A 26,427-nucleotide genomic window follows, 5' to 3' on the forward strand; every position below is an offset into this window, starting at 1 on the left:
CTTGTGAAAGATATACCGGGAGGAAAATTGAAGTAATTTTTGTCTAGCATATACCTGCTGTAGTAATAACTAATAAAGCCAAACATGCTGTTGGCAATGGGACATTGCTGTACTACCATGAAGAGATTGTCATAAAATATTTAGAACTGATATGGCATCAACCATCTTGTCAGTGCTCAGTAATTAATAGTAGCATGAACTGAAAGAGCCTTTTTTTTTTTGTGCCATTAGAATAGCCTTGTCAGGTAGAGAAGAGACAGTGCATCTGAAGAGTTCTGGCAGTGGGATGCATTTTTATGATCTCAAACAATGAAAATACTTCAAAGTTGTCCCAGAATCCAGACTGCTAAAATTATTCATGTAAAATTGTGCAGGATATATAGACTCCATCCAGTATTTAGCAGGGAAAGGGTTAAATGTCTTCAGTTTCTGAACAAGAATACTATAGTAGGTGTCTTCCTCACCATAGAGCGTAAGGAAGAAGTCAGAAAGGTTTAAACTAAACACTCTATATCACAAGAACAAAACGAAACTCTATGTTAAAGGAACATTATCAAGGTTGCAAAGTCAGACACTCAAAAAGTTAGGAAATGCCAGAATTAAACAGCAACCTCAACTAAACAAAAGCAGTAACTGCTAGTTTTAGGGGTCCCACAAAACAATGAGGAAGTCTGGCTGGGTCTGTGCCAGTTAATTAACCAGCACTATTCCCAGAGATGTGGTGGCATCATTGATGATGATGGTTATGTGTACAAAGTTAATCTTAATTACAAACAAAAAGCCAGATTTTTAACCAAATAGAAAAGGATTAAATCAGAAGAATATTTATATGCAGGCATCTAATATATTTATAAACAATGGAGAGTAAAATAAAAAGTGTAAAACCCATTAACTGTGCTTCACAGGTAACTGGTGGTGTATATGGGATGCAGATCAGGCAGTATATTCGACACTAGGAAATGTACTTTAATAACTTGACTAAACACAGCTGTTTATAGTCTCCTGAAGCAGTAATAATCCTTTTAAGTTATAATTGGCTACTGTATGCAATCGTTTTAATTTTAAAAAATAATAAAAATATAAAGATCTAAAGCTGAAAAAAGCTTTCAAGCAGACACCAATCACTTCAGTCCTGGTTTTTGTATGTCCATAATTTTCAGAATTCAGTTTAGCATAAAATTTAAAAAAAAGAACAGAAACAAAAAGAACTTATAACATTCCAGGTGCTGTGAGAGGATGTGGCTTCCAGCTGCGGAAGCTACTGTTCTGCACACTAGTTGCCTTTATGAATTTTATTTCTAGATAAGTGAATGAGAATAGCTGTTTATATCATCAGAGTAGAGACTAAGGACATTTTGCTGGATTTAGCTGCCTTTAGTAACCTGGAAAGAAGATTTTCCATCTCTCTGGGTTGTTTTCTTACAAGTTCAGATGTTTTCTGAAAAGTTAAAAACAACGTAAGATGATTAAGGAGCTTGTGTGGTTTAATCCTGGTCTTGAGTCTTTATGGCTACTGGCCAAAGTAAGCTGCACAGCTGTGTAGACTCTACCGTCTTCGAAGGAGTAAATCAAACCTTTGTAGTAGCTGTGGTATTCCATCACTGCCCCCTTCCCAGGAGCTGAATCTGGTGATCAGGCTTGACAGAGTTACCTAATAAGGAAACTCTTGGAAGTAACACTGGGGGACTCATTAGCTTTCCATTGAGCTTGTTGAGATTCTTGCAAAGGTTCTTCCCTAGCTAACTGTCAGCCAGCTTTGGCAGCAATAAGTCATGGCAGCATTCTCGGTGCTAAGCAACAGCCCTGCCCTGATACCCAAGCCTCTACTCTGGTCCTGGCGACACTCAATTCTGTCCCCAGCTCCACCCCCAGTGCCTCTTCCGGGAATCCCCCCAGCATCTCCCCTCTCTGTGCCAAGAACCAACTCACACATAGTAGCTCCCAACACATCTAAGTGCTACCATAACATGTCTGTATCTTTCAGCCCACCGGAGCTCCCCATTCTTTCTGCTTCTTCCCTACTCCACTTCGTAGCTGTCATACCTCTGAGCTGTCAGGGCATTTCTGTGAATAGATCTTTCTAAAACAAAAAAACACTATATTGTGTATCAGTTAAGGCTATTGTACACACAAAATACCTACCATAAACCTCAACATTGGGGAAATGAGAAGTTAAGTGATGAAAAATACATAATTTCTATCCCTCCATCCAGACACCTTACTACTTTGCATAGCCATTGTTCACCACAGACCACACATCACAATCTTAACTGTGCCCTTGCTGGGAAGAGAAGGAGGTTTTGGGAAGGAGGAGCAGGAACTCTGGCACTCCTCTGGAGCCATGGTATGGTCCACTAAATGTGCAAGTGAATTCCTCCAATGTAGTGTGCAGAGGCCATCATCACAGGCATGCTAGACCCCCAACTTAAATATTCTACAGTGAAGTCGGAAACTCCATCCTTGACCTGTCAAAAGTAAACCCAAAATAAATTCATGGCACTTTCCAAAATGGGCCACCTTTTGGTGAACGCTTAATAGTTTCCTAGCAAGCTTCAACAGCCCTCTCACATGTCCTGAAGTAGACAGATTGGGTTCCAAGCCATAATGTATCCACCCTGACCCTGAGGCTAAAGCAGTGACCCAGAACTTGAATGGAAAACAGAGAAACTTCTTCCTTAAGCCGGAGGTGCAAATCACCATCACCACATGGAATAGCCACCCAGCAATACTTCACGTGGCCATCTAAACACTATATTCAAAATCCTAGTTATTCTGACTTCCCCCTCATCATTACTATTATTGTTATTTATTAGGAGTATTATGGAAGTACCTAAAGGTCTCAGCCAATATTGGGGCCTTTTGTGCTAAGCACTATACTGTACAAGCATGTAGAAGGAAACAGTCCCCGCCCTGGAAAACTTACAATCTGAATAGAATTCAGTGCAATTTAGGCAGATACCTAAAGTTAATCACATCTTTAGGTGCTTTCCTGAAAGCAATGTTTCCCTTAATTTGGATTCAAGTGCTTTGCTGAATAGGTATAGACTTAAGTACATACTTAAATGTTTTGCTGATTTGAGGCATTCCTTTTAAGATCCTAGTTATTCAGGCCTCAGTCCTGTACTCATTATTCAGGTAAAACTCTTACTGATTTCAGATCAGTAGGAGTTTTGATTAAGAAATGCAGAACTGGCATTAGATTTTGAAATATATCATAATCACAAAGCTACATTTTAATTGTACAGACATATGCTATCTTAGTATGTTCCCCCACTTTTGTCTCCATGTAGCAAGATGTTTGCCCATTACAAGTCACATACTTTACAGGGTGATTAAAGCAACAAATGCCCTTTCCGGCTGTAAAACAGGAGGCCTTTGAGTGAGCTGTCTAGACAAGGAAAAATATTTGGTGCTTGGACCCTCTCTGTAGGTTCCCAGTCACTCACTGTATGAGTCAGTCGTGTTCAGACTGTGTACTTTTAAAAACAAAATCATCCTCTGTGGATGTGTTATATATTTAATTAGGACACTTGTTGCAATGATGGATTTTGTTTCTGCTGCTTTTCAGTCAATGACCTCACTTTACCTTTTGAGAACAGACTTATATGATCCTTTCCCATCTGTTTTCTTTAATATATAGCTATTACGAGAAAAGGATACTGTAATTTATATAATTTTAAATTCCTAGTTCTTGTCTTCTCTGTGTAGACTTTTAATAGAATAACTGTGTTCTGTGGCTCAGGAATCCCTGTTATTAAATTGTAATTGGCCACTGGAAATATATGCAATGCATTGCTTTGTATTGTCTTATACACTTGGCTCTCAATCCTATATTCCTTACTCAGACGGAATTCTCATTTGATCTGAATGGAAGTTTTGTCTGAATAAAGAGTGCAGGATCATAACCGTTCTCTGTGTCCACATGTACAAAACTCTGCAAACCACAATATAAGGTTAATGAATAAAATAAGATCTTATTCTGAGTAGCAAGAGGAGACGGTCAGAAAAGTGCATCCATAAGTGCAGGTATCCTGGGTCTCTCATAGTACACTTGCTTTTGCTTTTTAATAATAATTGTCCTATAGTTGTGGTGATTGGTTAGGAGATGGAAGTATTTGGAATCCAAGACAAGTTTTTGACCTCTCAGCCTTGATAATGTTTCTTTAACACTATAATACAGATACACGTATTGGCTACTCTTACTGCTCTGTTAATTTTACTGATTTTTTTTTGTGATGTTGAACAGTTCAATAACCAATTATTTGACAGCCCATTCCCATTATCACATTCAGTTCCTGTGAGATAAATGTATTAATGATTGTATTCTTCACCAAAGACAAATAACCATTTTCAAGATTAATTACTGCAGTATTTTTCCTTGATCTGTTTAATAAATCAAGATAAAAAGAATTATATTAAAAGAACATGTATTGGCAAAAATCAATCATCTATTTACTAACCACTGATAAAAGTTTTATCATTCCAAGTAATATTACCTTTAATAGTAAAATATTCTTGTGGCAATCCAAGCTACGAGTGAAAAAAATTATACCAAATACAATAATAAATATAACAAGAAAAATATTTCTAAATTTCAGTGCAATGTTGGAAATTTTACATTAACATAAGTATATATTTTACACATTTTTACATAAGTTTTACATACATTAATAGAGGCTAATTAAACAGAACAGCTTAGGAGAGAAAGTGATAAATTCTCCACCACTTGGAGTCTTTAAAACAAGATTAGGTGTCTTTCTAAAAGATATGTTCTAGTTCCACCACAATGTATTGGGCTTGATGGAGGAATCACTGGGTGAAGTTCTATGACCTGTGTTATACAGGAGGTCAGACTGGATGATCAGAGTAATCCCTTTTGGCCTTAGAAGTATATGAGGGAGACTCTTCCCCCCTGGTCCAGTCCCTTTATGCTGTGTAAAGAGGCCAGAACAGCATAGAGAGGCTCTGAAGGCCCTAGTTCCAGCTGAGGGAAAATTCCTTTAGAACACCATCTGAGGCAGACAACCAAAGGCTGTTCTCCAAGTACTCCTTCACAAGACTCTGCATGGGGACAGGAGTGGGGCTATGAGTGGGATGGGTGTGTTGGCTAGAACCATAGCCTGTAGCACTGCAGAGATTCTGGGTAGTGCTGCTGCGGTAGGCAGGCAGTGAAAACATAGGCGCCAACTCCATGGGTGCTGCGGGGCTGGAGCACCCATGGGGAAGAATTAGCAGGTGCTCCACACCCACCAGCAGCCAAGCTCCCCCCACCCCCAACCTCTCCTCCTCCCTCGAGCATAGCGTCCCTGCTCCTCCCCCTCTCAGCACTTCCTACCCGCCACCTAACAGCTGTTTGGCGGCGCTTAGGACTTTCAGGGAGGGAGAGGGAGGAGTGGGGACGTGGTGCACTCTGGGGAGGAGGCAGTAAAGAGGTGGGGCAGGGGTGGGGACTTGGGGGAAGGGGGTGGAATTGGGGCAGGCAGGGGCGGGGCCAGGGGTGGGGGGATCAAGCACCCACGGGGCAGAGGGGAAGTCTGGGCCTATGAGTGAAAGGCTACCAAAATTTAGGCAGCCATTGAGGGGCAGTGACCAAGTGATTCAGAGACCTTAGATTTCCTTGACCCCTTTCAATTGGACTTTAGATCTGGGTATTTTTAAGAGAAGTCATTGATATCATTGCTCAATGACCTCTTTCAGGAGATGAACAAGGCATGTCTTTCCTGATTCTTTTAGGCATTTGGTATTGTAAATGATGAGGTGTTGTTGACACAGCTCCAAACACTGGGAGAGGTAGACAGAGCTGCACTTGAATGTCTCCATTCTTTCCTTTCTGAGAAATACCAAAGAGTAGCATTGTGGAAATGCTCATCTGTCCGAAGGGTTGTCTTATATGGTGTGGTTCAAAGTTCTGTTCTGTCAACTTTCCAGCCGAATGAATATGTAAAGCCTTTAGTAGAGATGGCAAGAATGAGTATAGGTGCCATCAGTATGAGGTTGGTTGGGAATGAGATGTTGAATCTCCATTCCCAGGGTTTTTTTTCTTGGAATCCTTCTATAATTTACTTTTTCTCAGTTTCTGTATGCTTTAATGTGCACAACTAATTTCACATACAGCTACAGCCTAAACTTGGTGCATTTTATAAAGTAAAAAGAATCACTTGGTTCACCACTGAAATGCAGCCACCTCAGCAGCAGAACACTGAAGGTGTTCCACAGTGGACAGCATCACTACTCAACATTTACAATAGCTTTTAGAAATGGAATGCAGAAATAACTTCTCCATTTGAAATTGCAGGGGTGATTTAAGATGGCAAAATGTAATAACCCAAACTGGGATTTAGCCAGGATACTGGGGTTAACATTCTTACTCCTGAAAAACATGCCATGAGATTTTTAATGACCACAAGTGGTCAGGACTTCGGTTTTAGGTCTTATTTTGAATGGAGATTAAAATAATATATTCACGGTATTCATAATACACTTATAACAACAGACTGCTCTCTGCCACAAGCAGACTCTTTATAGGCTGACGTGGCAATTGAGTCAGTCAGAAGAGCAGACTTACTCAGCACAGTACTCTAGGATGCTCACTAGGGCGGGCAACAAACCAGAAATAGGAGCTACACACTAAGACCTCAATTCTGAAAATACTTCTGCACCTTAAAAACTTGACAGACCTGAGTAAGGGCTGTTCATGTGTATAAATCTACAGAATTAGTGCCTAAAGGCCCAATCTGCAAATCCTTGCTACTGGCACTTGTGCAGAAGCCCAACATAAGGTCTGTGCTACTCTGTAAGTCCCACTTATGCGCTGAAAAGCATATGCTTATATTCCATTGATTTCAATGGGACTTAAATACATTTATGTGCGTTGCTGAATTGGGGCCTCCGTGTGTTGGCTTTCTCCACAGGCGTGAACTTTACCAATATTGTTTACTATTTAACACTAAAATGATGGACACCATAGAAAACACTAAAAGAGAGAGCTCCATTTACAAGAATTGTATTATTTACGGTGATTTTTGTTGGATCAAGCTCTAATATTGTGGAGAGGGAGATGGCTAGAATTTGCCAGGCTTGCGTAAAATTAAATTTAGGAAGTTGTTGTTTCAGTGTTTGTCTATCTGCATGCAGCTGTTATAGTAGAGTAAATCTGAAGCATGTATGTACATCACTATTATTATATTGTTCTAGAAAAATGTACTTATAGATGCTCATAAGTTAATTATCTGTAGAATATTATCTGACCAGTAATATTTTTATTTCTTGTCCTTTGTATTTGTTTCCCTTAAAATCTACAGATACACTAACTGTATCTACTTGTAGAGATGTAATTGTCTACCTGTCAAACTGCCTTTGTATTATTATGTCTGTCTGATGTTAAAATGTCTTATTTCCAGATGTTGATGAATGTGTTAACAGCACTCTATGTGGCAGTCATGGGTTCTGTGAAAATACACCTGGTTCCTACCGCTGCCTTTGTTACCAGGGGTATCAGGACCCACAGGATGGGCAAGGGTGTGTGGGTGAGTTTTTAGATTTTATAATCAGTACTGCATCACCTCAGGGATGAAAAACTGATTTAAACAGAATTTATTTCTTCATAAAATTATTTTGTCTTCCATCATTTTATGTTAAATTGCACCATTTCAGAGTAACATAGGACTCAAATATGTCTTGCTCTCTAAACCCTGTATACCATGTGGGTACTTACTGTGTATCTGTTAAAGGAGAATCTGTTTTTAAGGTTGGAGTGGAAACCAACAGCAAATAAGCTGCGCCACTCATTTTATCTATTTAAAAAAAAAACCACTATTTCTGCAAATGTCAAGCCATTCACAAATATAAATCATAATGGATTGAATTTAATACTTCAGCTTATTTAAATGCAACATCTGTTTAGTCTCTTAGTTGACTAGCCAGAACTCTGTACTACCTCCTACAGGAAATATAGTCTGGTGTGTGGTACAGCCTGTCTGAATTAAACAGCACACCTCCTTAGAAACAGTGTGTTTGAACAGGTTTTAACATTACCTTCAAGCTCCAGGAAAGACACCTATCACTGTGAAAAGATGTGAGAATTCCATAAATGTGTAAATATTGTAGATTTCTCTAGTGAGTAATAGATTTCCAAATCTGTTGTTAATAGTGGTGGTTGGACCTGAACACCACAAGTTTCTAATATAAAATTAATACCAGATCAACAAAAGGTATTCGTTAAGGAATTTCTTCGGACTAGATTCAGGATGAAAGACATTTGCCAGTAACACTACGCTGAATGAAAACAGAGGGGAATGAAAGAGTGGTAAAAATAATTTTTTTATATATATTCAGTAAAAAATGGTTTTACTGAAAAATTCTTCTGGTCCACTTTTAGGGCTCAGCTTGCAAGGTGCTGAGTATTCTGACCCATATTTAAAAAGAAAAACAGAGTTTTAGACCTTAAATTATTTTTCATTGAAATGCGACATTTGCTACTCTTAACATCTGGTGTGGGAGCACCACTTCAGAGAGAGCCAGTGCTCCTTTTGAAATTCATTTCAGTGTGATGGACCGGATTCACAGCACTCCCTTCACACAACTCAGGCAGGCAGCACAAAGAGAGCCTTGGAGGGGATTCCTTAGGACCGAAATCTATCCATCGCTGGAGGGAAATCCACAGAAGCCATAAAGCCAGCATAGCTGGCTCCTGTGCCACCCATCCATTGCAGCCCTAACATAATATGGGATAAGGGAATGTGACCAGAGTTCATGGTGTCCAACTATTCCCAGATGATGGGAACCAAGGCCAGTATTAGAACAATAATGGACATAAAATTAGGGAGGCATAAGCAACAAGCCCCCCCCCTTGTCAAGAGGCTACACAAACAGAAAACTCAATAATAGTGGGGGATTTGAATTATTCCCATATTGACTGGGTACATGTCACCTCAGGGGGGGATGCAGAGACAAAATTTCTAGATACTATTAATGACTGCTTCTTGGAGAAGCTAGTCCTGCAAACCCCTAAGGCAGGGGTGGGCAAACTACAGCCCGTGGGCCGGATCCAGCCTGCCAGCTGTTTTAATCTGGCCCTCGAGCTTCTGCTGGTGAGCGGAGTCTGGGGCTTGCCCCGTTCCGGCGCTCCAGCCGGGGAGCAGGGTGGGAGGCTGCTCCACGCAGCTCCCGGAAGCAGCGGCATGGCCCCTCTCTAGCTCCTACATGTAGGGGAAGCCAGGGGGCTCCGCTCTGCATGCTGCCCCCACCCCAAGCACCGCCCCCGCAGCTCCCATTGAGAGCTGCAGGAGCGGTGCCTGTGGATGGGGCAGCATGCAGAGCTGCCGGCCACGCCTCCGTGTCCGAGCCGGAGAAGAGACATGCCGCTGCTTCCGGGAGCCGCTTGAACTAAGAGCCACCCGGAGCCTGCACCCCTGAGCCTCTCCCCATGCCCCAATCCCCTGCCCCAGCCCTGATCCCCCTCCCACTCTCTGAACCCCTCGCTCCCAGCCTGGAGCACCCTCCTGCACCCCAAACTCCTCATCCCCAGCCCCACTACAGAGCCTGCTCCTCCAGCCGGAGCACCTGCCCCCGCACCGCACTCCCCCCCCCAGACCGGAGCTCCCTCCCGCACCCTGAACTCCTCATTTCTGGCCCCACCCTGGAGCCCATACCCCCAACCAGAGCCCCCTCCCTCACCCCAACCCCAATTTTGTGAGCATTCATGGCCTGCCATACAATTTCTGTTCCCAGATGTGGCCCTCCAGCCAAAAAGTTTGCCTACCCCTGCCCTAAGGGGAGAGGCAATTCTTGATTTAATCCTCTAAGTGGAGCACAGAATTTGGTTCAAGAGGTGAATTTAGCTGAACCACTCAGTAATAGCTACTGTAATGCAATTAAATTACATTTCCTCCTTGTAGGGGAGGAAAATACCAAAGAAACCCATCACAATAGCATTTAACTTCAAACACAAAAATGAGGAGGCTAGTTAAACAGAAACTAAAAGGAACAGTCACAATAATAAAATATGCCTGCAAGCTGCATGGAAACTATCTAAAAACAACATAATCGCATCTCAAACTAAATGTATACCCCCAAGTTAAAAACAAACAAACAAAAATGCCACCATGGCTAAATGACAGAGTAAAATAGACAGAGACACAGACATCCTTTAAAATTGGAAGTGAAATCCTATGGAGGAAAATAGAAAGGAGTATAAATTCTGGCAAGTGAAAGGTAAAAATATAATTAGACAGGCCAAAAAAGAATTTGAAGAACAACTAGCAAAAGACACAAAAATTAACGGAAAAAAAATTCTTTATGTACATCAGAAGCAGGAAGCCACTGGATGATTGAGGTGCTAAAGGAGCACCCAGGGAAGACACAGCTGTTGCACAGAAGCTAAACAAATTATTTGCATTGGTCTTCACTGCAGAGGATATGAGGAAGATTCCCACAGCTGAGCCATTCTTTTTAGGTGACAAATATGAAGAACTGTCCCAGATTGAGGTGTCAATAGAGGAGTTTTGGGAATAAATTGTTAAATTAAATGGTAATAAGTGGCTAGGACCAGATGATGTTCACCCAAGAGTTGTAAAGGAACTCGAATATGAAATTGTAGAACTATTAACTGTGGTAATAGCAGTTTTAAAGCAGCCTCTGTACCAGATGACTGGAGGATAGCTAATGTAATGGCAATTTTTAAAAAAGGCTTCAGAGCAATCCTGGCTATTACAGGCTGTAAGCCTAGCTTCAGTACCAGGCAAATTGGCTGAAGCTACAGTAAAGAACAGAATTATCAGACACATAAATGAACATAATACATTGAGGAAAAGTCAATACAGTTTTTGTAAAGGAAAATCGTGCTTTAACAATCTATTGGAATTCTCTGAGGGTGTGAATGAGCATGTGGACAAAGGTGATCCAGTTGATACAGTGTATTTAGACTTTCAGAAAGTCTTTGACAAGGTGCCTCACCAAAGGCTCTTTAGCAAACTAAGCAGTCATGAGATAAGAGGAAAGGTCCTATCATGGATCAGCAACTACGTAAAAGAATAAATGGGTGAGGTTTGTCTATGCATTACACAAAGTAAAACTATTTCCCCATGTTTATTCAGAGGCAGCAAGTTTAAAACAAACCAGAGGAAGTACTTCTTCACACAACATGCAGTCAATTTGTGGCACTTGTTGCCAGTGGATGTTGTGAAAGTCAAAAATATATCTGGGTTCAAAAAAGAGTTCGATAAATTCATAGAGGATAGCAGAGCCAGTGCTAGCCCATTGGGGACCCTAAGCAGGAATATTTTTGCCCTCCCTCACAATAGTAAAACAAGCAAGTTCTTATAATAAAAAGCGAATTGGGAGGGCTCTTGAACTGCTCAGGGCCTCAAGCAGTTGCTTAGTCTGCTTATGGGGCCTAGTGCCAGCTCTGGAGAATAAGTCCATCAGTGGCTATTGGCCAATACAGTCAGGGACACAACCCCATGTTTTGACTGCCAGAAGCTGGAACTGATTGACAAGGGATGGGTCACTTGATAATAGCCCTGTTCTGTTCATTCCCTCTGAAGCACCTGGCACTCACTGGCTACTCTCAGAAGACAGGATACTGGGCTAGATCAGTTGGTTCTCAACCAGGGGCCTGCGGCGCCCTGCAGAGCTGCGAGAGGTTTCAGGAGGTCCGCCAAGCAGGAGCCCAGGGCAGAATGCCAAAGCCCCATCACATTGGGCTGAAACCTGGGGCCTTGAGCCCCGCCACACAGGGCTGAAGCCTGAGCAATGTAGCTTCTTGGAGGACCCGTGGCATGGGGCCTTGGGTAATTGCCCTGCTTGCTACCCCTTAACGCTGGCCCTGGCTTTTATATGCAGAAAACCAGTTGTTGTGGCACAGGTGGGCCGTGGAGTTTTTATAGCATATTGGGGTGGGCCTCTGCAAGAATAAGGTTGAGAACCTCTGGGCTAGATGGACCATTGATCTGACCCAGTATAGCCATTCTTATGTTGTGCTCTCCCTCCACTGCAGTGGATGGATCTGGCCCTATGAACTGTTCTTAAAACAGATTGGCCTTTGTACACAGTTTGTACTTCATTAGAACTGCATCATGACTGTTCAGTTTATGGCTTTTATCAGATTCTGCTACAAGCTGTCAATAGGCCTTTTCAACTTAGTTTGTACTTTATTTCTCTAAGGATTAGTAGAAATAGAAAAAAGACCTTTACTGTTGTGCATTCTCTTTCACATGATTTAATTTGTGGAATACAGTTATATTTCGTAAAGAGTTCTGATTTTTAACTCTTTACTGATAGAAACCTGAGAGAGAGGTTACTGGTTATATGGTATATGGATAACTCCTGATATCACTCACATCAATGGCAAAAATTCCTAATGACTTCAATAGGAGTAGGAGCTGACTCTAAAAATCAGAATGCATAAATGCTTTTTAAAGCAAATATCTGTCTGTTTCTTAGTTAATGATGGGGGGGGAGTTATTATTAAACAACATGTTGAAAATTTGCTTTAGTTTTTCTGTGACTGCAACTTCTAGTTTGGCCTGTTTGACCTTGTTGAGACCCTAAAGGTGCTTAAAATGAAGCAGATGCATAAGCGTTTGCAGGTTCAGAGCCCAGCTGAGCTCTGTATTCTGAATAGGGGTCATTTGCACAGTATAGCCCATCAGTCATGAAGCAATGAGTATTTCCTTGATTTTATATAGTTTATTTTATAATAAGTGGGTGTTGCCAACTTGTAGAAGTCTGTGGTTACCTACAGAATGATGGAGGTGTTAGTAGTGACTACTAGTACAGATTGCATTGAGAATTTAAATTACAGTGGGGGTAAAATCCCTGTCTTAAACAAACAAATGATTTCATTGAGTTTCCAATTTCTGCACACTATCTCTTCCTGGGCAAAGGGAGTTTTCTGTAATGTTTCCTCTGCCAGTATTACTAAATCTTTTAGAAAACAAATACTTTAAAATGCTCTTTTACAAATATGGTCCTGACAGCCCTCACCTTTGTTCAGCTCCCTTTAGCTAGACAAATACAGCTCCTACGAACTCCAGACTAAACATGCACACTCTGATAATGTCTCCCAAGTGAGCTAGTTGGGAATTTATATGTAAAACATTCTAAATGATCCTCCTAATTTGGCATAACCTATTCTAGTAATGCCCAGAATACCTAGAGCTCTCACATTCCATGAGCTATTTCTCTTTTTTGTTACCGCCTGCCGTCCTCCACGGTTGTGTTCAGCACATGGCTCCAGGAAGACAGACTGGGCTGCTCCAGGAGCTGGGGGATGGATATATCCAGTTCCTCACTATCATACCCAAATATGCAACACCCAAACCTGGCCTCAGAAAAATGATGTAACCAATGTATAGAGTTTTACTGGCAAAAGTAATGATTACCTTACAGGTTCTGAGGGCACAGTTAAGTTAGTGCATATGTGCACAATTCTGGAGAATTGGATGTATGCTTTGCAGGTGGCTACATGGTGGAAAGGAAAGGGATTTTGTTGTGCAGGTAAGGAGTCTGAGTCTGTTTGGTTTTCTGATGTTTGGGTGGTAAGGCATGTTAACTTGAGACCCCAATTCAGGAAAGCACTTAAGCACATGCTTCAGTTCATCACTTAAGGACATTCTTAAATCCCATTGTCTTAAGCACATACTTGGGTGCTATGCTGAATAGAGATGCTTTCCTTGATGGGGCCCTTCATCTGATGTGAATGCCAGTGTTGCTTCAACTTGTGATTTCTTTAATTTTAGTGATTGAATTGAAAGGAAATAAATTCTTGCAAAATTAATTCTATGGGAGTGATGGGTTTTTTTTTTCCAGTGGTATGAAACATAAACTCAGAGAAATTAAGCCTATTTGAACTAATGGAAATAGGCTTAGCAGAATTCAGTTTAAATAGATAGATGTTGATAAACATCCTGAAATCAATGGTAAAACTGTCGGTAACAGGAGTGCAACCTGCAGGGATCGGGTGTCACCAACCCTGCAGCAGTGCAACTGCAGCCCTACTGTTATGGACCTGCTCCCTCACTCCGGTGATGGTGGAGCTGCAGGGGTCTCTCTCTGGTGCCGCAGGGCCGATGGCACCTGATCACTGCAGGCGCAAGGTGTGAGGAAGGCTGTGGTCCTGGCAGGGCAGAGCAGAGATCCCAGGCTAGGTTGTGAGAAGAGGGAGGCTGAGCCCCCAGCCATGAGGGAGGCCACCCTGCTGATGAATGGCTCCGTCCCTGGCCAGGAGCCATCTGCAGCTGGGTGGCCTCCCCCATGGCCAGGGACTTGTCCTTGTGGCCCTGGCTGGGGGTCTCTGCTGTCTCTGTCAAGAACACGACCTTCCCTCACCTTGTGCCTGGAGGGATCAGATGTCACCAGTCCTGTAGCTGTGCAGGGAGACTTCTGCTGTCATGACCCCACTCTCACACTCACCTGCCAGGAGTGTGGGAGCCATCCCTGGTCAGGAACTGTGCAGCAGTACCTCACAGCCCCTTGCAGTCCTGGCTAGTATCTCTACTCCGCTGGGCCAGGCTCACAGCCTCCCCCTCAGCTTGGGCCCCGCAGCTGTGCAGGGGGCCCCTGCAGCCCCGCTGTCAGTGCTGGGAACTCTCAGCACCCCTGCTGTCAGCCCTAAACCCAACCCGACCCCCACCCCACCTTAATTTCTGGCAACTATAAAAATAGTTAAAAATCAGAAAAAAATAAAAATTACTCATTGATATTACTCATTGACATTAGAAAAAAAATCAAAATTGGATACTGCCAATCCTAAATACAAGCTGTCCCATATGGCGCTGTGTTGATATTTGCTTTTCTTTTGTAATGTCACAATCAGTGGTTTGTGTGTAATATTTTGCATATAATGACTTTTCAAATACTAAGGCAAATTCAGGCGGGAAAGTAAGGAAGAGAAGAAGAAGTAAAGAAAGTTTGTGGAAGCTTTTTGTTTCTGGCTGTTCGTAAAATGAATGGGATTCTGCCCTGTGGAAGAACCTCACAGTTTTGCTGACTTGGATATGTGATAATGAGATTATAGGAGATGTTGAAAGTATTCAAACATGCTTATAAATTATTTTGATGTAAACGGTCTACCAAAAACATTTTTTATGGAAAATATGTGTTTGCATACTTTGTAAACAGTGTTCCCGAAAGCAGACTTTGAACTTCTTGATATGCAGCAAACAAAATAAAATAATTAATTAAATGAATTTAGAAAGTGTCAAGTTAGCTGATCCAGATAAGATAAAAACATATAAAATCAGTAGTGTAGTATATTATATGGCTACATTTTTATTTTGGTGGATAAAAAAAGAGCCAGTATGCTTTGTTACAAATATTATACTGTATATTGTCAATTAAATATACAAAAAATAAATGTATAAATTATGAAAAATAATGTAATAATTTTACAGTTATGTAGTTAGTGGATGTGCTGTATTGTGGACAGTCAGATGTAAAACCCCGATAGATTTCAGTGGGAGCAGAGTTAAGCCAGTGCTGAGCTTTTTGGTAATTCCGTGTCATTCAAACCATAGACAACTCTCCTTTCAAATGGCAACTTTTCATAGTATTTAGATGAGGTAAGAAGTGTTGGGAGCCAAGTTTAGGATTCATGGAATGTTTTTTGGTCCCAGGCCAACAGCAATTGAGAGTACCGTGGGACCCAGCCCTTACTGTAGAAGAGGAGACTTGCATTGCTCCACAGGGTCTTCACTAGGTGATACCAGAATAATGTTTCTGGGCTCCAGAGCAACCTATAGGGTTTTGTGGGTGAGGAGTCTATTACAAAAATGGGTTTAGAGGACAAAAAGAACATGCTGCAGGAAGGCAGTTTTTCAGGGTGTGGGGAGAAGAGAATTCTGTTTATATACCAGGGCCTAAATCCTGTCATCTTCTACCTGTTGAACTCTTTGATTTCACTGACCTTTGAAAGAATGACAGTAAGTTTTGGCACAATATCTGTTAAATAAAAATAAATAAATACTGGTGGGTTTCTTGCTGTTCTGGTAATAGCAAACATAGCTCAAAAGGAGTCAATATCTTACATTGTAAGAAATGGGGATGAGGGAGAAGGAGAATAAAAAAGTTAGGACTCTGGTCTACCTTAAAATCAACACTGGCATTTTATAATTTTACTGTTTTTTCAATGGCCTTTATCTCCTCAGACAAACTAATTTCCTTAGGAGTCCACTTAAGTAGTAGTCAGGTATTGATTGTTCCTCGGGGATCGCCTTTGTTTTTCTGCAGACAATATTGGGACAGATAGAGCAGGTAATATAAAGAGCTGTCAGTGATGGAGAACATGTCTGAATCAATTTATGCTTCATTCTCCAGATGTGAATGAATGTGAAATGCTGAGTGGGGTATGTGGTGAAGCCCTCTGTGAAAATGTAGAAGGCACCTTCCTGTGTCTCTGTTCCGATGAAAACCAGGAGTATGATCCAATGACTGGACAATGTCGCTTCCGCACATCAACAGGTAAAATACCAGTGGCTTTGCTTGCAGACATAATACAAAGCATAAAAAATGCACATCCTCCTGAATAACAGCAAGGATAAAAAATTGTGACAGGCTGTAAAAAAAAAAAAAAAAAAAGGGGGGGGGTGTTAAGAGTTACAATGAAAATTGGGTAAATTTGGATTTTATTTATTGCTGTAGTTAAATCACTGTTTTCTAAAGAAATAGTGTATTTTAGACCCCTTTTTAAAGCATAGTAATATAATAAGCCATGTGTGCTTTTGGTTCTGTTATTCTTGAGCATGCTATAAATCATAAACAACAAAAATATGGCATAGATGCCTTTAATTTTTGTACAAGAGGCAATCTCAGAGCTCTGATTAGCCGGGCCTTTTTTCACACAGTGTGGTTTGTGGAACATTGTTTCTCATGATGTGTACCATGCTGAGGTGGTGATGTCAATGTTCATCTTTGGCAGTGAAATGAAGGCTACAGCACATGAGATTTAAAATAATTTTTTTAAAATTTATATAGATAACTACTGGTGTCTGGATAAGGTTGAAGGAAGTGTAATGTTGAGAGCAAAATTTGTATATGGTAACCCAGGCTTATTATTGAATATTAACAGAAGAACTTAAACAAATTGCCACTCAACTATTTACTTTTGTATCTAGTTTGAAAAATCCCCAAAATATTAGGCTCATGAAGACATGGCCAGTCACCTTGTCCACGTTACTTGTGGGTTGTACTCTCGCCTCCTGCCCCTGTTTTTTTACTCTTGATCTGTCTTTTTAGATTGTGAGCCTTTCAGAGCAGCCACTGTGCCTTTCTCTTATGTTATTCAGTGTCTTAACACATTAGGGATGCTACTACAAACACTAACTTAAAAATTATCTTAGGACTCTCTCTCTCTCAGAAAGTTGCCTCCAAGTGGGCTACACAGCTCCAGTCTGGGGAGAGGAACAGGTCCAGGATAAGGGGGAATTGAGATTGGCAAATTGATTTACATGAGCTTCTCCCCCAAACAAACAAATATATTTTAGGTTTACATTGCAGGCTGAACTAGCTACTGAATAGCTTTAGAATAACTTGCTGTACTATCAATTCCAGTCTATATAATTCAGGAGGCCCTGGAAATTTCATCCTGTCTCCCATCTTTCCAAATCTTTTGAACAAGGCAAAACTCCTGGTGACTCAAATGGAACCAGGATTTGGCTCACTGAACATAGTGCCTTTTTACCTTCCTAATAATAGATCAAGTTCTCTTTTGTGCAACACCTAAGAGGCAAATTCTTCTTTTTAAAGAATCAGAGCTACAAACTCTTTGTAGTTTATTCACAGATTCCTACTTAATGTGTATATGCTTTCTTCAGTATTTTGTTCTGCAACATTTCCTGAGATGTACTTGCACAGGGAAGCACATTGGTATTGCAACACTGTCTGTGAAACAGCTACATAATAAAATGAACTGTGAACCAATGGCAATGGGTTAGACTGAGGACCTCACCTTATGAAGAGGTTGAAGGAATGAAAACTCTGGAGAATTGCTGGTTTAGAAGAAGAATACACAGCAGTATTGCCATTTACTTACTTGTGAGGAAGCAAACTGCAGTATACTTTCATCTCAAGGGGCCTCATCTCAATACTGATATCTAATGATGATAACATAAATGACAACATTGTTAACTATTTCACTGCTGATCAAAGCATGCAAAAAGGAGAGGGTAAATCATATTACAAAGATCTACAGCCAGCTATGAGTGCCATCTCATTTTGGTGCCAAATAAGATGACACTTGCGAGATTTTAACTATTTTTTCCCCAGTCAAAAATGAACTAAGACCTAGCAGAGTCACATCAAGGGGGAGCCATTCCCAAGAAGCCCAGCAGGTCATCTGATTCCAACAGAGGGGAAGCCAAGCCCAAGAAACCAAGCAGAGTTCATGGATGTATCCTATTATCATTTATTGCTGAGGGAAAGGAAAGCCCACAAAGTCCAGCAAGGATGCATGATCATATTGTGAACATCTGTACAGTCTACAGCAAGTGGTGTCTCAGTTTGGCATCATGAATGGGCACTTCATTTGTGTTCAGTTCGGAAGAGAAAAACTTTTTTCATCTCAATATGGACCCCTTCTTTGGGCACTAACAAAACACATACTTAATCATTTTCTCTCCTATGTTAAGGTTCATCATGGAGGAAGATCTCATATAGGAGACCAGACAGTATGGAAATTAGAGCCCAGTAGGATCCCTACACACTATATTATTTGACTAATGGAATAAGGGAACCTATCTGTTACCAGGGAACACTATAAGCTGATGTACATTGTGAAGGACGGGACATCTTACCATTCTTTTATCTCTGTTTGCTTGCACAACTGAAGGAAAAAAACACTTCCTACAATCAATGTTTCATTGGACAGGATATTACTTTGTATACTATATAAGAGACAAAGCATGCACTTTTCTGGATAGCCTGGTAGCAAACTCTTTTCTCATTGAGCTCAAATGGGTTCTATCTTAGAGTCTGAAGATCCTAGGAACTGATCACCCAAACAAACTGTGAAGTCGTAATATTACCTACTGCACCTGTAGGTTTTGGAAAACTCTTATGGAGTTTACAATGTGTTTGTTTTTCTTTAACCTACCTACCTCTTTTTTGTTTTCATTTCATGCTGAAAATTAATGGCTAAATGCCAGGTTGTGGCTGACCCTTGCATGAGTGTGTAAGGCAGAGGAGAGCACAAACAGCCTTTCCTCTTGCGCAGGGACTGGGCTCAGTCTAGTTGTTGTTTTCCCCAGAATAGAAGGAATCTACAAGCCTAGCTACGACAGCAGTGCTACGCTGCCCAAAGGGTGCAGGGCCAATGCCACATCCTTCCACCTAGCACCAGCCACACCAAGGTGGTGATGGAGTTCATGCTACACTCGTGCAAAGGATGATGCAACGGCCATGCTTCCTAGAGCTTTGGCATGCCACGTGCCTGAGTCAGGCACCGTGCTTCTGGGAGCTCCTGCTGTGTGCTCCCATGTCACCCCCAACATGGGCTTGTGCCTCATTTTACCTGCATGCAGAGAAAAATATCTTGTCTGCCTTATACTGTTGTAAACATTAACATGCAAATCTTACAGATGTATTCAGCCTTTGCATATTTGTTTTTATACATGTGTGCTATTTTGCACATAGAGAAATGTCATCCCATTTCCACTCTACTAAAGAGAAGTGGGATGCCATTTCTACTGAAGGTAGGGGCAGGGCATAACTGAAGCATAACTTTAATTCAGGGACTTTTTCACATGTTGTTAAAGGCTGTTCCCTTTGTATGTTCACACTTCTCTTTATTCACCACGGGGGACCTAGAGCTTTCCTTTTATTTGGCAGAAATTCATCTATTATTTGCTATGTCCTGAAATGATGCTGTCAGTATATGAACATTCGTCTCCTTAGTTCCAGCCATCTTGTTGTCTTCCAGTATTCATTTCAATTCAATACAAAATAAATTTAACAAAAAATCGAATGCGCAGGTTTCAAAGCACCTGTTTCTCTTTTCTTTATTTTGTACCCCCATCCTGCCATGGCTTTAATTCAGGTGCAGCCCTGACCGCTGAAGTCAATATGACTCTGCACAGGCCCCTGGATCCACCTGTGCAGATGCAGTTGAAGGATCGAGACCCTAGGCTGCAACTTCATCTTTTTCTCACCTCAGTATTTAAAATAATGTGCTCAATTACTGGGGCATTCAGAACAGTGGATTACCAGTATTCATGAAATAAAAAGTGTGCTGTTTTGGCATCCAAAATATAATATGTTTACTCCTGGACCAGTTCTATAAAAATGTAGCCTCACCAAAGACCAGTTACAAATTTATGATGCAAAAACTCATGAAACTTCAAGGGTAGAAAAACAAATATATAGCTAATAGAGTTGGAAAGCTGGGATTCTCAGGGGGAAAGTTAAGAGGAGATTTTTTGGGGGGAGATCAGGAGAAGATGACACAGAAAAGAGTCATAAGGGTGTCTAATAGGATCATCTGTTTCTACGCTATTAACTGTGAAGCAGCTCACAAACATCTGATATTAAAGTTGGTTATTCTGATCATTCCTGAATAATAACATCTGTGCTCCTCAGTCTTGGGCCTTTCTTGAACAGAGACTGCCAATGATGTCAAACTATTCTTGGTGGCTCTTGTAATCTGCATTGTTTATTAGACACTAGACTGAGTCTGGTACCCAAATCTAAATTGTATGTCTTTACGTTTCAAGGGAGACCTTTCGTACTGTCATTACTACCAAATAATTTTTATTTAAATATATAGTTCTTCTTCGAGTGCTTGTTCATGTCAATTCCAATCAGTTGTGTGCGCGCTGCATGCATGAGAGCTGGAAGATTTTTCCCCTTAGCAGTATCCTTAGGGTCGGCTTGGGTGCCCCCTGGAGTCGCACCCTCATGGCACTCAATATAGTGCCCTGCTGACCCAACCCCCCTCAGTTGCTTCTTACCACCTGTGATGGCTAGCTGGAACTCCCCGTTGCTCTTGCCTCGACAAGTGCGTGCTTCACAGTATCAAGTGTATATAGTTAAATTCAGTAGTAGTTTAGTTAGTGTAGATAGTTTTCTCTCATAAGTTTCCTTTGGGGGTCGCCCCCCCCCCCACGCTTTCCCCAGCTCTGGGGTATGCTTTGGTCCCCAAGCTTTAAGCCGTGCTCTGACTGTGGCAGTTTTATGCCGAGAAGTGACCCACACACTTTGTGCTTCATGTGTCTCAGGGAGGGTCACCTTGGGGACGGTTGTAAAATCTGTAGAGGGTTTTGCCCCAGGACACTCAAGGACAGAGAACAGCGCCTCTGATTTCTGCTTATGGAGGCAGCACTTTGGTTTCAGACAGACCTCAGCTTTGCGGCCCCGGCCCCAAGTGCCGTCTCCTCGGTGCACAGTGCTCTGGCATTGTTGACACATGAGCTGTAGCCGATGAAGGACTCCTCAAAGGCCTGGGCTACACTGGGGGTGGGGGTGTGGTTCGAACTAAGATACGCAACTTCCGCTACGCTATTTGTGTAGCTGAAGTCGAAGTATCTTAGTTCGAGTTACCTGGCCATCCTCACGGCGGCGAGTCAACCGCGGCGGCTCCCCCGTCAACTCTCCTTACTCCTCCTACTGAGGTGGAGTACAGGCGTCGATTTGGGGATCGATTTACCTTGTCTAGATGAGACACGATAAATCGATTCCTGATAGGTCAGTCACTACCCACCAAGCACCGTTCACCAATCTGTCGCCACGAGGACCTACAGTTTCCCTCCATGCCGGAAACGTTTGAAGTGGCATCGGACCTCCTGGCACTGACAGCGCCACCCTCCCCTCCAAGGCAGAAGAGGTTTCTGGCACCAGTTCCTGGCCCAATCCACTCTGTGGGCAAGCTGGCAAAGATAGTAGCAATGAGGGTATCATCCCCTGCATGCCAACCTTCAGCACCTGTGGCCCATGTTGGGGAGCTGCTCTGGTCTTCCAGTTGGCATCGCTCACTGGCGTCAAGTGGCTCCGCTCCTCTGTGGTCTTCGCAGTCAGAGACCTTGGAGTCGGAAGCGGAGTCATCGCGCTCCAGTAGGAGCAGAAGATCCCGCTCCCACCATAACTGACAACCCTACCCAGCACAGTGGCTGGGACAGTGGCAGGCTCCTCAGTGGCCCTTCTGGACACCCTGGGCCTATCACCAGAGCCAGGGGGCAGAGCCAGGATTCCAGACCAGCCTCAGTGACATGGGTGTTCTTTGGGCCACCACACATGCCCTCCGCACCACTGCAGGGGACCCATCCGGAGCTGTACTGACATCAACGATCTCGGCACCGACCGCGACGTCGACAATCTCAGCACTGATTCCTGCACCATCCTCGGCACTGATCACAGCTCAATCGTTGGCACTGCCCGTGTCAATAACCAGGGCACCGCCAGTGACACTGACTACAGCACCAGCTGCGGCTCCAGTGTTCCTCACTCCTAGGGACTCCAGAGGGGCTGAGGGCAGGGAACAGGCTCCGGTACCGGCCGCCATCTTGTCCTCCTCATCTCCGGATGAGGCAGTGGCTGGATCAGCAACTGCTCAAGCCTCAGGGGACAGCAGGGTCCTACAGCAGCTGCTGAGACGGGTGGCCCAGAACCTGAACATTAAACCTGAGGAGGTGGTGGAGGACATCCTTTCAACAAAAGGACCATCCCGTATTGCGCTGTCACTGATTAAAACCATCAGCGATGCCACGAAGACCCTGTGACAGACCCCCGTCCTCATTGCTGCCTACCGTCAAGAGGTATGAGTGGAGATACTTTATCCCCTTAAAGGGGTATGAACATCTTTACACGCACCCCCAGCTGGACTCCCTGGTAGTGGACGTGGCCAATCAGCGTGAACTCAAGGGCTACCAGGGGCCCTCTCCCAAGAAACAAGAGGCCAAATAACTGGACCTCTTCAGAAGGAAAATCTGTTCCACAGGGGGCGGGGCTTGCAGCTCCCTATTGCTAACCATCATGCAGTGGTTAGCAGGTACAATTATAATACTTGTGGGGCCATGCAAAAATTTGCAGAACTCCTCCCTATGGACTCTCACGCAGAGTTTTCCATGCTAGTAGAGGAGGGCAAATTAATTTCCCATGCATCCCTGCAGGCGGCCCTGGATGCAGCGTCTCGCACCATGGCTATCAGGGTGGCCATGAGGAGTTGTTCCTGGCTGCAAGTCTCTGGCCTCCCCTATGAAGTGTAGCAGACAATCCAGGATCTCCCCTTTGAGGGTCAGTCTTTGTTTTCCGAGAACACAGCACAGCTTCAAGGACTTTCAAGCCACCTTGAAGTACCTGGGCCTCCATACCCCTGCCACACAATGGAGGCACATTAGACCCCAGCCCCCACCGAGGGTAGGCAGGATGGGTCGCGCAGGAGAAATAGGAACTCAAAGAAGAGACCTCGCCCCTCCTCTAGTCAGGGCTGGTCAGTCTAAACCCTCCTCAGGCCCAAAACCAGCCTTTTGAAGGTGCACCCAGGGGCGACGCACCAGTGCAAAGACTGGATCCATCCCACTTTACCTTTTCATCCCACCTATGCATGGGCCCGTATTATGTCAGCCTGCTGGGTGCTCCACATGGAAGAAAGGGATATTCACTCCAATTCTCTGTCCTCCTGCCTTTCCACCCCGCTTCCCCATCCCTCTTCAGGGACCCTTCTCACGAGCAACTCCTCATAAGGAGGTGCAGTCACTCCTCTCGCTAGGGGCCGTGGAAGAGGTTCCTCAGGATCGCAAGGAATCTTCTATTCCTGGTATTTCCTAATATCGAAAGCCAAAGGCAGGCTTGGGCCCATCCTAGACCTGCGAGAGCTCAAGTTCATATGGAACTTGAGTTTGTTCATGGTCTCCTTGGTCTCCATCGTCCCTTCCTTGGATCTAGGGGATGGTATGCCGCCCTCAACTTGAAGGATGCATACTTTCATATAGCAGTCACACCGTCCTACAGAAAATACCTCAGGTTTGTGGAGCACGACAACCACTTCCAGTTCACAGTCCTTCCGATTGGCCTTTCAGCAGCGCCTTGAGTATTAACCAAATGCAGGGCAGTCGTGGCCGCGTTTCTGCACAGGTGCCGGGTACAGGTGTTCCTGTACCTCGATGACTGGCTGATCAAGGGCCGCTCCAGGGCCCAAGCGGACGCGCAAGTCAGATTCATCATTGCAACGTTCGACAAACTGGGCCTTCTCCTGAACGCAGGGAAGTCAATTCTGTCCCATGTTCAGAGGATAAAGTTCATACGGCCAGTGCTGGCTCGACCCAGGCCAGGGTGTACCTACCGGAATCAAGGTTCTGGACCCTGGGAGACATCATTCGGAATCTCAGGCAGTTCCCCACCACCACAGCAAGGAATTGCCTCAAACTCCTGGGACACATGGCCGCTTGTACGTATGTGGTGCAACAAGCCAAGCTCAGACTCCGGCCACTCCAATCATGGCTAGCCTCAGTGTATTGGCCAGTCCAGGACAGTTTGGACAGGTTCGTGACTTTGCCTCACCCGATCCTCGACTCCTTTCTGTGGTGGCTCGACCCACACTTAGTGTGTCCAGGGGTCCCCTTCGTCAGCCCCCAGCCAACTCTCTCATTGGTTATGGATGCATTGGACTTGGACTGGGGGGCACATCTGGGAGACCTCAGGACACAAGGCCTCTGGTCTCAGGCGAAGCTCACTCTCCACATCAATGTCAGAGAGCTAGAGCGGTATACCTGGCATGTCAGACTTTCCAAGCCCATTTAAGTGGGAGATGTGTATCAGTGATGACAGACAACACCACAGTGATGATCTAGATCAACAAACGGGGATGCACACTCCTCTCCCCTATGCCAGAAAGCCCTCATGCTGTGGGACTTTTGTGTAGAGCAGTCAATACACCTTCAAGCATCGTACCTCCCTCGCATACAGAACGAGTTAGCGGACTATCTCAGCAGATCATTCCATGGCCACGAGTGGTCCCTACGCCTGGACGTCACTAACTCCTTTTTCCATCAGTGGGGCTTTCCCCAGGTAGACCTCTTTGCCACATGGCACAACAGGAAGTGTCAGCAGTTCTGCTCTTTCCTGAATCACAGACCGGGCACCATAGCAGATGCATTCCTCCTTCCCTGGGGAGGCCATCTCCTATACGCATTCCCACCTATCCCTCTCGTTCACAAAGTACTCCTCAAGATACAGAGGGATCGAGCAGTGGTAATATTGATAGCCCCAGCCTGACCCTGCCAACGCTGGTACATGTTGCTCCTGGACATGTCTATGGAAGCCCCAGTCACTTTGCTGCTCTTCCCGGACTTGATAACTCAGGATCACGGCCATCTCCAGCACTCAAACCTTGAGTCGTTGTACCTCATGGCATGGGTGCTCCGTGGCTAAACCCGGTGGAGCTTTCCTGCTCGGACCAGGTTAGACAAGTTCTCCTTGGCAGTAGGAAACCCTCCACTAGAGCTACCTACCTTGCCAAATGGAAGAGATTTTCAATCTGGTCTGTACATCATCGTTCATCCCCAATGTTCGCCTCTATTCTGCTCATATTGGACTACCTTCTCCATCTCAAGCAGCAGGTACTGTCCATGTCATCAATAAGGGTTCACTTGGCTGCCATCTCTACCTTCCATCCAGGCGCAGAGGGCCAGTCAGTCTTCGCCAACCCTATGATCAGCCGTTTCCTCAAAAGTCTCAACAGGCTATATCTGCAAGTTCGACAGCTGGTCCCAGCCTGGGACCTCAGCCTGGTCCTTTCCAGACTGACGGGGCCGCCCTTTGAACTGCTAGCGACGTGCTCCCTGCTCTACCTCTCGTACAAGGTCACGTTTCTGGTAGCGATAACCTCAGCCAGGAGGGTGTCTGAGCTCAAGGCCCTAACAGCAGAGCCTTCTCACATGGTGTTCTGTAAGGACAAGGTTCAGCTCAGGCCCCACCCAGCTTTCCTCCTGAAGGTTGTCTCCCAGTTTCACATCAGCCAGGACATCTTCCTCCTAGTGTTCTATCCTAAGCTGCACTCAAGCAGCAGGGAGCAGAGGCTTCACTCGTTGGATGTCAGCAGAGCGTTAGCCTTTTACATCGAGAGAACAAGGCCGTTCCGAAAGTCAGTGCAACTTTTCATGGCTGTGGTAGACACAATGAAAGGTCTTCCAGTCTCTTCTCAATGAATTTTGTCATGGATCACATCCTGCATCTGAGAGTGTTACAAACTGGCAGTGGTGTCTGCCCCTCCGCTCACTGCGCACTCCACCAAGGCGCAGGCTTCTTCAGCACCATTCCTGGGGCAGGTTCCCACCCAGGAAATATGCAGACCAGCGACGAGGTCCTCCATACATACTTTCACCGTGCATTATGCGATTACCCAGCAGGCCAGAAACGATGCAGCTTTTGGTAGAGTGCTGCTCCAATCAGTGGACAACTCCGAAACTACCTCCGTAATTTAGGCTTGGGAGTCACCTGATTGGA

General features: G+C 43.9%; 1 protein-coding gene across 6 annotated transcripts in view; it reads left to right on the forward strand.

Annotated features, from left to right (window-relative positions):
- LTBP1 (latent transforming growth factor beta binding protein 1) overlaps nt 1-26,427 on the forward strand; it is a 375,509-nt gene that overhangs the window by 287,845 nt on the left and 61,237 nt on the right. For all 6 annotated transcript variants that reach the window (XM_073338422.2, XM_073338423.2, XM_073338424.2 and 3 more), the window contains 2 exons: nt 7,401-7,526; nt 16,315-16,458. In XM_073338422.2, coding sequence (XP_073194523.2) covers nt 7,401-7,526; nt 16,315-16,458 — 270 coding nt within the window. The remainder of the gene's footprint in view (nt 1-7,400; nt 7,527-16,314; nt 16,459-26,427) is intronic.

This window comes from Lepidochelys kempii, chromosome 3 (assembly GCF_965140285.1).
Source record: "Lepidochelys kempii isolate rLepKem1 chromosome 3, rLepKem1.hap1, whole genome shotgun sequence".
NCBI lineage: Eukaryota > Metazoa > Chordata > Testudines > Cheloniidae > Lepidochelys > Lepidochelys kempii.